The sequence below is a fragment of the Asparagus officinalis genome, chromosome 3, assembly GCF_001876935.1.
Source record: "Asparagus officinalis chromosome 3, Aspof.V1, whole genome shotgun sequence".
Taxonomy (NCBI): domain Eukaryota; kingdom Viridiplantae; phylum Streptophyta; class Magnoliopsida; order Asparagales; family Asparagaceae; genus Asparagus; species Asparagus officinalis.
The window spans coordinates 52,645,194-52,656,486 of NC_033796.1; the positions used below are offsets into that span (position 1 = coordinate 52,645,194).

The 11,293-nt window shown below is 36.4% G+C and overlaps 1 protein-coding gene and 1 long non-coding RNA gene across 5 annotated transcripts in view; one reads left to right on the forward strand and one right to left on the reverse strand.

Annotated features, from left to right (window-relative positions):
- Positions 2,877–8,039, reverse strand: LOC109834124. 4 transcript variants are annotated; one of them, XM_020402045.1, is made up of 7 exons: positions 7,797–8,039; positions 6,423–6,534; positions 5,373–5,438; positions 5,084–5,251; positions 4,855–4,908; positions 4,603–4,749; positions 2,877–3,367 (listed from the first exon to the last, which is right to left on the reverse strand). In XM_020402045.1, exons 2-7 carry the CDS (start codon positions 6,519–6,521, stop codon positions 3,008–3,010), a joined length of 894 nt encoding a protein of 297 aa, XP_020257634.1. In that variant the 5' UTR covers positions 6,522–6,534; positions 7,797–8,039; the 3' UTR covers positions 2,877–3,007. The 4 variants fall into 4 exon arrangements, with proteins under 4 accessions (XP_020257634.1, XP_020257632.1, XP_020257633.1 ...); XM_020402043.1 differs by having other exon boundaries at positions 6,423–7,667; XM_020402044.1 differs by lacking the exon at positions 7,797–8,039 and adding an exon at positions 7,536–7,788.
- The window catches only part of LOC109834125, a 3,640-nt gene continuing 2,149 nt past the window's right edge, over positions 9,803–11,293 (forward strand). The window contains exons 1-2 of the long non-coding RNA XR_002245457.1: positions 9,803–9,873; positions 10,004–10,110. This is a non-coding gene — a long non-coding RNA (uncharacterized LOC109834125). The remainder of the gene's footprint in view (positions 9,874–10,003; positions 10,111–11,293) is intronic.

The following is an 11,293-nucleotide window of genomic DNA, read 5'->3' on the forward strand; positions in this document are numbered from 1 at the left end:
TTCTTCCTGCTAGAAGCGGTGGCTCACACTCTTGAGGCAATTTCAAACTTGAGAATGAAGGAGAGTTTGGGTTTTCTTTGAGAACATGAATAGAAATTTTGATATCACAGTAACCTCCCGACGAGGAAGATAGCGCTTCATATAGGCGAATCTCAATGGTCGAGATTCGTCAGCTCAGTCAAGCTCGCCTGCAAGCAAAAGGCCAAGCAGAGCTCGCCTGCATGACAAACCTCGCCTATTTGTTTGGCTCGCCTGTATGTGCCAAACCTCACCAATCTTTCCTGTTTGCTTGACTCCCAGCACGATTCAAGCTTGCCTGATTATCGAGCTCGCCAGCACGAGCTCGACCTCGCCTGAACACCTTGTGCTCGGACCGCTTGCCTAGAGCCGCATTACTCGCCCGCACGAGTCATCCCGCTGTAGTGAGTTTGCCTGCACGAACTCAGCTTGTCAACAGAACGCCAGCTCACAACGTCGAAGGGCCCACCAGCCGCACCGCCTGTTTGGCCAAGCTCACCTACAAGCTCCGATTGAACGTTCAAGCAGCTCTCATCTCGCCTGCAACAGTGCGTACGCGGATTTTTTTTTGGCCCAGAAAAAAAATCCCGAACATCCTCACCTCTGGATTGCATAGCCCTGAGCACCCATCATCCCAGACAGCCACCGACGACGGCGTGCATTCAGGCTCGCAGACTGCCCAGTCATCTTCGTAGTGGACGTTCATGGCCAGCATCCAAGCCCCGATCATCACATCTTCATTGAAGAGACGAACGACGTCTCTCCTCAAGCTAACCAGGTTCTCGACAACTTCGTATGATAGCGCGTAGATACTGCCACCAGCGTAAGAGAAATATTCACGGCCGAGCAAGTCCGATCGAGGCTCGTACCACTTCTGTGCCGGGTCGGTCAAGACCAGACCCTTGTGCATGCACGTTTGGGAGGGAGTCAAGTCGGAGGGTCGGTGACGGGAGCGGGAGGCGTCGGGGCTTTCACAGGCACCACGGTGGCAGGTGCCTTAGAGGGAGGAGAGATGCTTTTGAGGCAGCAAGGGTTGGTTGAGGAGCAAAAATGGAGGAGCTTGGTTGTGAACTTGGGGTTCATTGTTGGGTAAAGGGTTATTTGCTTTGTGGTTATTTGGGTGAGGTGTTGTAGGTTGAAGAGGTTAAATTGAGAAGCGTAGTGGTAAATTTCCCCCATTCTTGCCCTGGGCAGCTGCCCAGGGCAAACGTAATGTGGCTAGCCTATCAGCCCCGCCTGAACAATGCAAGCGGTTGCTTGTTAATTTCTACAAATGATGCCTATGATCGGCCCTTAAAATTAGAACGAAAGTTAATGACTCGAATAATTGGATCCTCTCTAATTACCACCAAATTAGAGAGGAACTGAATCCGAAGTGATGGCAGCGTCCATTTTATGGTGAGTTTTTACTTTTGTTTTAATAAAAATTTGTTGCAAATTATTTATTAGTTTTAAATTAGTTCATATTTTTGTTTCCTGATATGGTTTTATATGATCGAGTAACTGACCAATGATGAAAATGAGGAGAGAGATTTTAAAAATTATGAGGGATTTATACAGAGAGTAATTTGTCAGCTGCAAGCAACCAAGGAAGGGAAGGCACAATTAGGTGGTGCTACAACACAGTGCAACTTAAAGAAGAGAGTCAGAAACTAAAAGAGTTGTAAACCTTTTACAGAAGAATTTGGGCCTGGTTGGGTCCTAAATTTCCTTTTTGTTTTTTGGCATTTTAATTGAGTACATGTTTAGATTTACGCCTCAATTTTGCCATAAATTCAAATCTAACATGTAAAATAAATAAAAGTTAAAACCAATGTTGCGACATTTTTGGATGAAATGCTGCCCAATATATCATGATTTTCTTGCAATATTGCCTAAAATTTGCTAATAAACAGTATATTATACAAAAAACTTATTGTTTTGTGCCAAAACTTACGAATGAGACTTGTACTGGTAATTAAAATATTACTAAGAATTATTATCCATTTGCTATTAATATTATAGAATCTCAAGTACTCACAAAAATTAATGTGATTTAAAACTTGTCATTTCAATGTATCATCATCATTATCAAAGCCTATATCCCAAATATAGTATTGTAGAATATTCTCCTATACCGATACCAAATATGATATTTTGTCCAATATTTGAACTAAGTTGAAGGAAGCAGTGGATTCCACCATGCTTTTCTTTTCTTTTTTGCCTTCCTTGTTTATTTTGCAGACATCATTTGCTTTAATGCAAAAGAAAAATGGCTATGAGGGTGTTTGGAGGGGCTTATTTTTAGAAGCTATTAATCTATGTTAGCTTTTGGTAGCTTTTGGATTATATCATAAAACTTGTATAAAAATCCTTTGGGTATAATTTAATTTGCTTGGTCAAACCTAGCTTACTTAGATGACCTTATAAGCAATTTTTTCAGAAATTGGGAGTATACTGGCTCTTTAAAGTGGGGTTTATAAGCTAATTTATTTGGTATTTTTCCAAACAGATAGATATGAAAAGGCTCCAATTTGACTGAAAAATAAGATCCCCAAGCACCCTTCATGTCTTGCTTATTTTTTTCCTGGGGCCAATGAATGAGCTGGTGTTGATCTGATTTTGTTTTGACAGGCAAAATATATCTATTGAATGTATGCTTTGATGGTCAACTTGCTCCGGACAGAGTTTCAAACAAGTACGTGAATAAAGGAGCTCCGGACAGAGTTTCAGCAAGGATGTGAATAAAGGAACTCCAAAGAATTGCTCCATCCAGAAGGTAGCTAACTACTTATGCTGAGAGGCGTATATACATGATGTTGGTGGAGTAATAGAAAAAAGCTAACTCAACATGAATTAAATTACAATGTAAAGCGACATTCATTTAGTTCCAATATATATATTTTCATGATCATAATTAGATTCTCTCGATTTTTATTTGTTAGCAATGAGGACTCTCCAATGCTTACATTTTGGTGCAAAGGAACATATTACAATTCAACTTTTAAGATTAACAACCACCAGGACCTCCAAAATAGAACATAAATCCGATATTTGTATGAAATAATTCTCCTAACTTGATGCAAGGTTCGTTGTCAACATAAGAATACGCTTGATCCGGAGTCAAATCATAAGGTTCTCCACGTTGATTAACAAACTGGATTTCCTGGATTGCTGCTGCTTTTCCCCCACCTTCCTCAGGAAAACGGCCACTTCCCATCGGAGGGCTTCCCTGATTGTTTTCGAAGTTAACATTTCCACCCCAACTGATTTCTTGAGCACCCACAGATAAACTCTTGAATAATGTTTTCGGCCAGTATCCTAATAATTTATCTTGAACGTGCAACATCCAATTTTCGCTAGCCTCATCCTATCATCATAAAGGGTAAACTTAGAAGAAGTGAAAAGGCAAAATCGAAATTATTCTTGACAATATTTGCAAGTGTGAACCGTTTCCACACTATGATGCTTTAGAGTATCTTCAAGAAGTATCATATATGATGAACGAATAGCAAATTATGAATTTTCTTAATTTGTAGTATAACAAGACTAATGTTGTTTTGGTCGATATAACAAGACTGATGCTATATATAACGTATCATACAAATGCGATAAGCTGCCTTGAACGGAAAGCAAAACAGTCTTAATTAATCTATAAATTAGCAATAGGTGTCATAATCTCTTACATAATTACTTGTGTATATAACTGGTTGCATGGTGTATTGACACTTATCAATTTTGATCAGTAGGTTGAGTTTGCATGATAAAGGTTTCTAACAAGAAATATTTAGCATCACTATATTTAGTATCAGTAGCAATCAAGCACTGTTTTAAATATCGGCCGATAACCGATATTATCGGCCGAGTTATCGGATTTGGGAGCTCTCCGATAGGATAACTTGAATTTTTAATCGGTTATCGTTTTTGGCAAATTATCGGGGAGTTATCGGCGTTATCGGTACTTATCGGCCGATAAGTAAGGTTTTTTTATCGGGATTATCGGCCGATAAGTAAGGCTATGCAATCGAATGGTTTCATCGTGCGGTCAAGATGCAAGTTTTGCTTTCTACAATTGGTTAGTGATTCTAAACATGATGATTTACATTTTGGTATGTTTATATTTCATTAAGCATGGTTAGATTACATTTTTTAGTTATTAAATTATATATATACACCATCTAGTATATCACTCCGATAAATACTACTTATCCCCGATATATCCCCGATTTCCGCTATCCGATAAGAATTTTGGTCGTCCGATAAATTCCCGATAACCGATATTTAAAACCTTGCAATCAAGTGAATTATAAATTTCTACATGGACTTACTCATATTCACTAAGAACTTTCTAGGTTTGGGTGAAGGTCCAAACCCGATAAATGTTTTAATGCACGTAAATAGAACATTTTAAAATCATTAATTCATGTAAATAGACATTCAGTTAATGAGACGTATAATTTGTATAAAAGCAAGTACCAACAAGGTTGTCTGCTAAAAAATATTATTTGATGTTTGATAGTAATTTAAACAAAGTGATTCAAGAAATTGCTATAACTAAAATCAATCACAACAAAATAAATGGAAGGAAAATGATTATCATACTACCTTGTGTAATTTGACTCTAATAACATATTGTGTTCCGTTATAAACGGAAAGTGGCCAAATCTTGAATCCCGGAACTTCAAAAGTATTAGAGGGCACAAAACCCTTGCATAAAAGGTTCAAGCAGCCTGTAGTCATGTTACCATCGGCCTGACATATGATGTCATAAACCATAGTAAGCATGACAATTCAATAAGATAAAAAATATATGTATTATGACAAAATTTTATAAACTAATAAGCAAATAAATGTTACCGTCCAATAAGTAAAAAAGTGAGTATCTGTATCGCCATATAACTTCGGATGTACCTAGTATACAAAATGTTGAAAGATTTATGTTATAATTGAATAAAATTTATCATTATTCTAAATTTCAAATATCTGAAATTTTTTCTTTCAAGATGTAAAGGACCATTAATTTATTAATAAATAATAATGTTTTCAATGAAACGCTTTAGCAAGTAATATAGTATTAATTACTCACATGCCATCCGGCTACTATTACATTGAGATCTTGCTGTGAACCATCCAACCCACTAACGACACTGATATACGCCGTAGTGTATTGGCCTAGTTCAACGTTTTGTAACCCATAAACTACGAGTTCAGCTTGGGTTCCCCATTGTCCTTCTCTACTTCGGTATAGCAAAACCTGAAAATGCGCGAAAGAAAAATTGATATTATGAGCATAAAATATGCACCCTTAAACAAAATGTGATTTCATACAATATATCAACTAAGCGGCCATTGAGGAAGTCACATATAAATCTTACTTTATCCGGGTTGCCTTCTTGTACACCGACTTCTTCTCCTGAATCCTTTTTGAGAAATGCTTCATTCTGCATCAAACATAATTCAAAAACTTATTCGAATATTTTATTACTTTACATAAATATGGGTTTTTCTCTATATATAGATATCTCTAAAATCACATCTGAAAACATTAAAATAGTTATTTTACCCTCAAACATTGTTATCATCCTTCAATTTTACACCCATTTTAATTATCTGAGAATAAAACTAGAATGTTCCGTTAAATTTATTTTAAAAAATACTAAATAATGACTAATTTATCCTTGGATTAATTAGTTGAAGTTTAAACGAAAGGTGTCACTTAGTTTTATCACTTCATACACCACGAAGATGAAATTAACCGACAAATCCATCGTTGAGAAATTTATTTCGTGGTCAGAAACTTTTAGAAAATGTTTAGAGCAAATATTTAGTGTTATCCCTGTCATCCTCCACGAATTTAAATATAAAATAATCTATCCGTTCATCCGCCACAAAGATCATCAAATGGAACTTTTCATGATTAATTGCTAAAACACCAGTTCAATGGGCATTAGTATTATCCATAGGATTTATAAGACTCCAGAAAACAAATTAATCAAAACCATCGTTAACTGGAAAAAGAAGAGAGGTTAGAGTAATATATTACAATGAATGATAAGTTGAAGGTGTCTTCTGGAGTGAATGTAAGGTGGTTCTATTGCCGGAAGAAATAGATTCCTCCCTATCTCATAATAGACAGGGGTAAGAAAGTAAACTGCTGAAATAATACCGCAAATTAGGATTTGGGGTACAATTGGATAGATTATAACAATTGGGACGGTAAATTAAATAGCTATTTAAATAAAAGTAAATACAACTTGGGTGGGGGTGGGGGCCGGTGTCCAAAAAAAGAAAGAAAAAACTACAATGCAAGATCAATAGTTTTTTCACTAGCAAAAAAATATCCATAAAAATTGGATATAATTATCAAGGAGTCAGTTATAAAATTCTCTTAACTATGCAATTGAATTTAAGAAAAAAGTATATACCAGAGTGAATCCTTTTCTCGCTGTACCATTCACTGCATTGTGACAAAGGACAAAGCAAAGGAAAATAAACCTAAAACTGTGAAACTTTGCGGACGCCATTTCGTTGCTTGCCCTGGTCAAGGTGATGACAAAGCAAAGGACGGATATTTATATGGTCAGTGCATAATTTCCAATCTTTAATTGAAAAGGATAGATAGGGCCGTACCTAGGAATTTTGGGGCCCAAGGCGAAATATTAGATGAGACCTAAGTGATACAACTCATAATATATTTTATCTCATTCTTCTTACCTTTTGAGCTGCAAAATTACTAATTAAAGTTTTATATTCAATATTTTCTAACATATTACTTTCGATAGATAATATTGCTAAACCATTCAACCTATCTTGTAACATGGTCGATCTTAAATAAGATTTTAGTAATTTTAATTTTGAAAAACTTCTTTCAACGGAAGCAACTGTTACGGGTATAGTCAATAATACACGATAAACAATACAAGTATTTGGAAAAGAATCTAACCGTTTTATATAGTGCAACACTTCAATTGGACTATTAATCTCTACTTTTAAAATTTCCTTAGCACTCTCAATTCTGAAAACAAATCAAGTCCATTAATATCTAAATGTTCATCATGTTTTAGTGCATTTTTGAGATTAAGACAATATTCTTTCAATTCAATATCATCTAAAGCTTTTAATTTTTTCAAAACAAACAAAAAAACCAAAATTTCGAGATTAAGGTGATGTATGTATCTTTACAAATTATCTAGTTGCAACGTTTAAATGGAGCAGTTATTCCTGCGTAGAAACCATCTAGTGTAAGGCTTAGAACTGCCCACTAACCGATACCCAGTCTTTAATATTTTATAGAGAAATTTCCTTCTTAATCCTAACAATTAATCTCTACAAATCAGAGATGTTGAACAGAATAGTTAATAACACATATAGCATTTCATATTAAAACCCCAAACACACTCGACCACAATCAATTTTGTCAATTATTACCCACATTCTGCTTAAATTAAATATCAGAACACCCAAAACACCAAATATAGTTAAACGAACATCAAATTCTTATGCAATGGAGAATGTGCAAGTGTAAATAGCATGTTGACCTATAAATTGATACTCAGATCACGTGCCGGTCAAATGTCGAGGGAAGATTTTGCCAGGTATTAGCCACCCAGAGATCCCATGACTAATAAATAGATTTGATTGTTAAAAATCACTTCTATGCCCACAAATACCTGTAAAATTGATGATTACAGTAACTCATTTCGAGGTTCACGGTCAACAAAGTGCTTTTCACGAATATGTTCGAAAGAAACGATGAAATTGATTTGATTCTTAAAAAGAAGATGGATTAAAACATTGACCTTTGGACCAAAATCAGCGGAGGCGGCTCACGGCTGGCGGTGGGACCGTGGGAGCGGAGGTGGCTCAGGCTGGCGGTGGGAGCGGAGGTCAGGAGTCGTGGCGATGGGAAGCTGGACTGGAGGTCTTGATGTTTGAGAGAGGAGAGGAGATCGGATATCTTGACAGTTTGAGAGAGAGTCAGAGAGAGGAGGCGGCGGTAGGGAGTGGAGAAAGAGAGAATAGGGTTGATTTCAGTTTGAGAAGGGGTGCTTGTTTCAAAAAAATTTTTGGATATAGAGTGGATTTCAAGTTTTGGGTCGTAAAAAGTGTTTTTTTTTTAGTTTTGGTATTCTATAAACTTTGTTTGTTTCAAAATTAATTTTGGGATATTGAATCCCTAAATTATAAAAAAATAATATATTTTTAGGATTTGTGAAATCCTCTCTTTTGTTTCAACTTTTTTTGGGGATATAAGGTGGATTACAAGTTTTTTGGGTTTTAGAATTCCATAAACCATGTTTGTTTCAAAACCAATTTTGGGATATATATATTATATATATTATATATATAATATATATATTATATATATATAATATATATAATACATATGTAAAGATTAATCAGTAGAGAAGTTCTCTCCCACTACGTCAGTCGCATGCTTCCTAGCGATCTCTTCGAACTTCAATTTCGTAGCTGCCCTGCGGATCCTTCTAGGCATCCTACCTCTTGAGCACCTGCCCATAACAGAGAGTATCTAGCTACATTAGCTGCAATATGATCAGGGTTAGGCTGGACATCATTAAAAATAAGGTAGTTTCAACTGTTCCAGATCCACCAACAACAGCATGGCAGTAGAACTTCCCAAATAGCTCTGATTTCGCGACTTATAATAGGAGAATCACAGAGGAGGATCAGATCTCTCATATCTTGAGGCCAAGATGATGCATTGATGCTAGAGAGAAGAGTAGACCAGATTGAGGAGGCAAAGGGGCATCTGATAAAAAGGTGGTCCTGATTTTCCACTTCCACTCTGCAAAACGGACATCCAGGATCTCTGATCCAACACTTGGAGACTAAATTTGCCCTAGTGTTGAGCTTACCTTTGCTAACAATCCAAGAGAATACTTTAACTTTCAATGGATTGTGAGATTTCCATATGAAGTTATAATATCTGGATTTCAATCCTCCATATTGTAAAGCAGAATAAAAAGAATTCACTGTGAAGAGACGTGAGGGATGAAGAGGCCACCATAGATTGTCAAGGCAAGAGATGTCCTTACAGGAGAAAGACTCCAGATGGGAGTGAAGAGAATCTATTTCATTTCTCTCTTCTGCAGTAATACCTCTTCTAAGTATGGTATGCCAGTGCCAAGATTGATATAAGAAAAAGCCTTGGGATCGAGTGTTGCAATCCAGATGGGAGTGAAGAGAATCTATTTCATTTTTCTACTTAACATAAATAAGGGTTTTTCTCTATATATAGATATATCTAAAATCACCTCTGAAATTGTGACGCCCCTAGTAAGGCTGCAGTCCAAGGTAAAACTAAGAATGTCAAACCTGTCAAGCACCAAACACCATGCTACGACATGCTTCACCATCACAGTCATTACCTATCTAATAGAATCAACAACAGATGTAGGTACAAAATAGGCAAAAGAGAGTATACAGAAAGGAAAGTAAACAACAGATACTTAGAAGAATAATCACTACCACTGATATAAATGGATAAGTCTCTAAAAAGGTAATATCTGAACTGAATACAAATGTCTCGACATAAGAATCAAATAAAATGATATTAAGAGGTAATATCTGAACTGAATACAAATGTCTCGACATAAGAATCAAATAAAATGATATTAAGGCACATTGCTTTTACAAAACTAGAATAAAAACTTAAATGTTTTATAAATACATCTATTGTGAAGTTCTAACATAAACTACTAGCAAAAATTAAAAATGGTAACTAATGGTGCGTACTTTCTCTATCCTTTTCCTTCCGTGTCAGTTTGTTCAACTTCAGTTGCCTTGTAGGTTAGCAGGAAAGATCTTACATTCTTGAAAGTCTATGCAATTGACGTGGATGAAGCAAACAAGGTATTATAAGAATGCATTATTAGATTGTAGATTCGATTTTAACAAAATTTTCATCTTGCTGTTTTCTCCATATATTTATTCCACTAATAGAGACCTGCCTCACATCATCAGTATTTGGTTTATAATGCAGCTTGATGATGCATTGAGAGCAATGAGGCTGCAAGATGGTAGGATAAGGATTTGGGTACATGTTGCGGATCCTACATGTTTGGTTAAACGTCAAGGCATAGTTGACAGGTTATTCACTTTTTCTTAGAAAAAATTCACCAGCTATATAAATTTATAGTGTGGTTGAGAAAGTTTTATTGTATTTACTTAGGGAGGCATTGCGAAGAGGAACTTCTTGTGCAGATAGTTTCAACATGAAGAGACAAATTTCACTCTAGGTAGAACCGAATACTCTAAATATCATCTGTAATAATTCTGGAAAATGTGGCAAAAATATGAAATCAAAATAATTATCCTGTCAAGCAAGATACATCCACTTGTATAAGACTCACAATAAATCCCATAAGCACGATTATCTCACATTACTCATCAAATTAAATTAATTCTGAAATAAGCCAATTCTTAAACTTCAATAGTAATCGAGTAGACACAGCTTCAAGCAAGTCCTTTTTTGCTGATGAGAATAGCGAACTTCAAATTTTATAATCAAGATAAAATCTAAGTTGTCGTCATCCTATTTACCTGTATAAAAGACATTACAACATTTCAGAATGTATAAGAAAGACATAGACAAATGTGAAGTACAAGAGGAAGATCTAAAGCAGAATAATCTGCATGTGAATAACAAGCCAAAATTAGTACACAATTCCACTACATTATACAAAGAGCCCAGCCGATACTTTCTATACATGGTCTTTCATCTTTTATGAGTCCTACCAACAATAATATCGGGATAGAATAATTAAGGATCCTAACAACCATTATCTCATATTTACCTAGCTTAAATAAATAAACAAACAAACATTAATTCGTACCCACTAGGGGTTAAGCAAGGGGCTCAACTTGGGGAAGGTCATCCTTGAGATCCATCTCTGTTCTACACAAGGCACAACGCCGATGTGCAGCTAGCATCCCTGCCAAGCACTCCCTGTGCATGTAGTGCTTGTATGGCAGAAGCAATGTCACATGCGCCCCTTCTTTAAAATGGTTCGTGCACACTAGGCACTCTGTGTTGGGGTTGTACCTGGGCATGAGATATGTGAAGGTGGGGAAGCGCTCTGCAGCCCTCACAAAAAGAGGATTGAGCAGAGGATGGGGAGGGTTGCGCGGACCGTGGGGAGTCCCCTGATAGGGAGTATCCTGAGGGTGTGCATCCTATCCTTCATGCACTTGATCGACAAGAACACCCCAGCCCAGAAAAATCCCGACAAAATGACCGTGAGGGTGATATATTGGAATATCATCCCTCCCT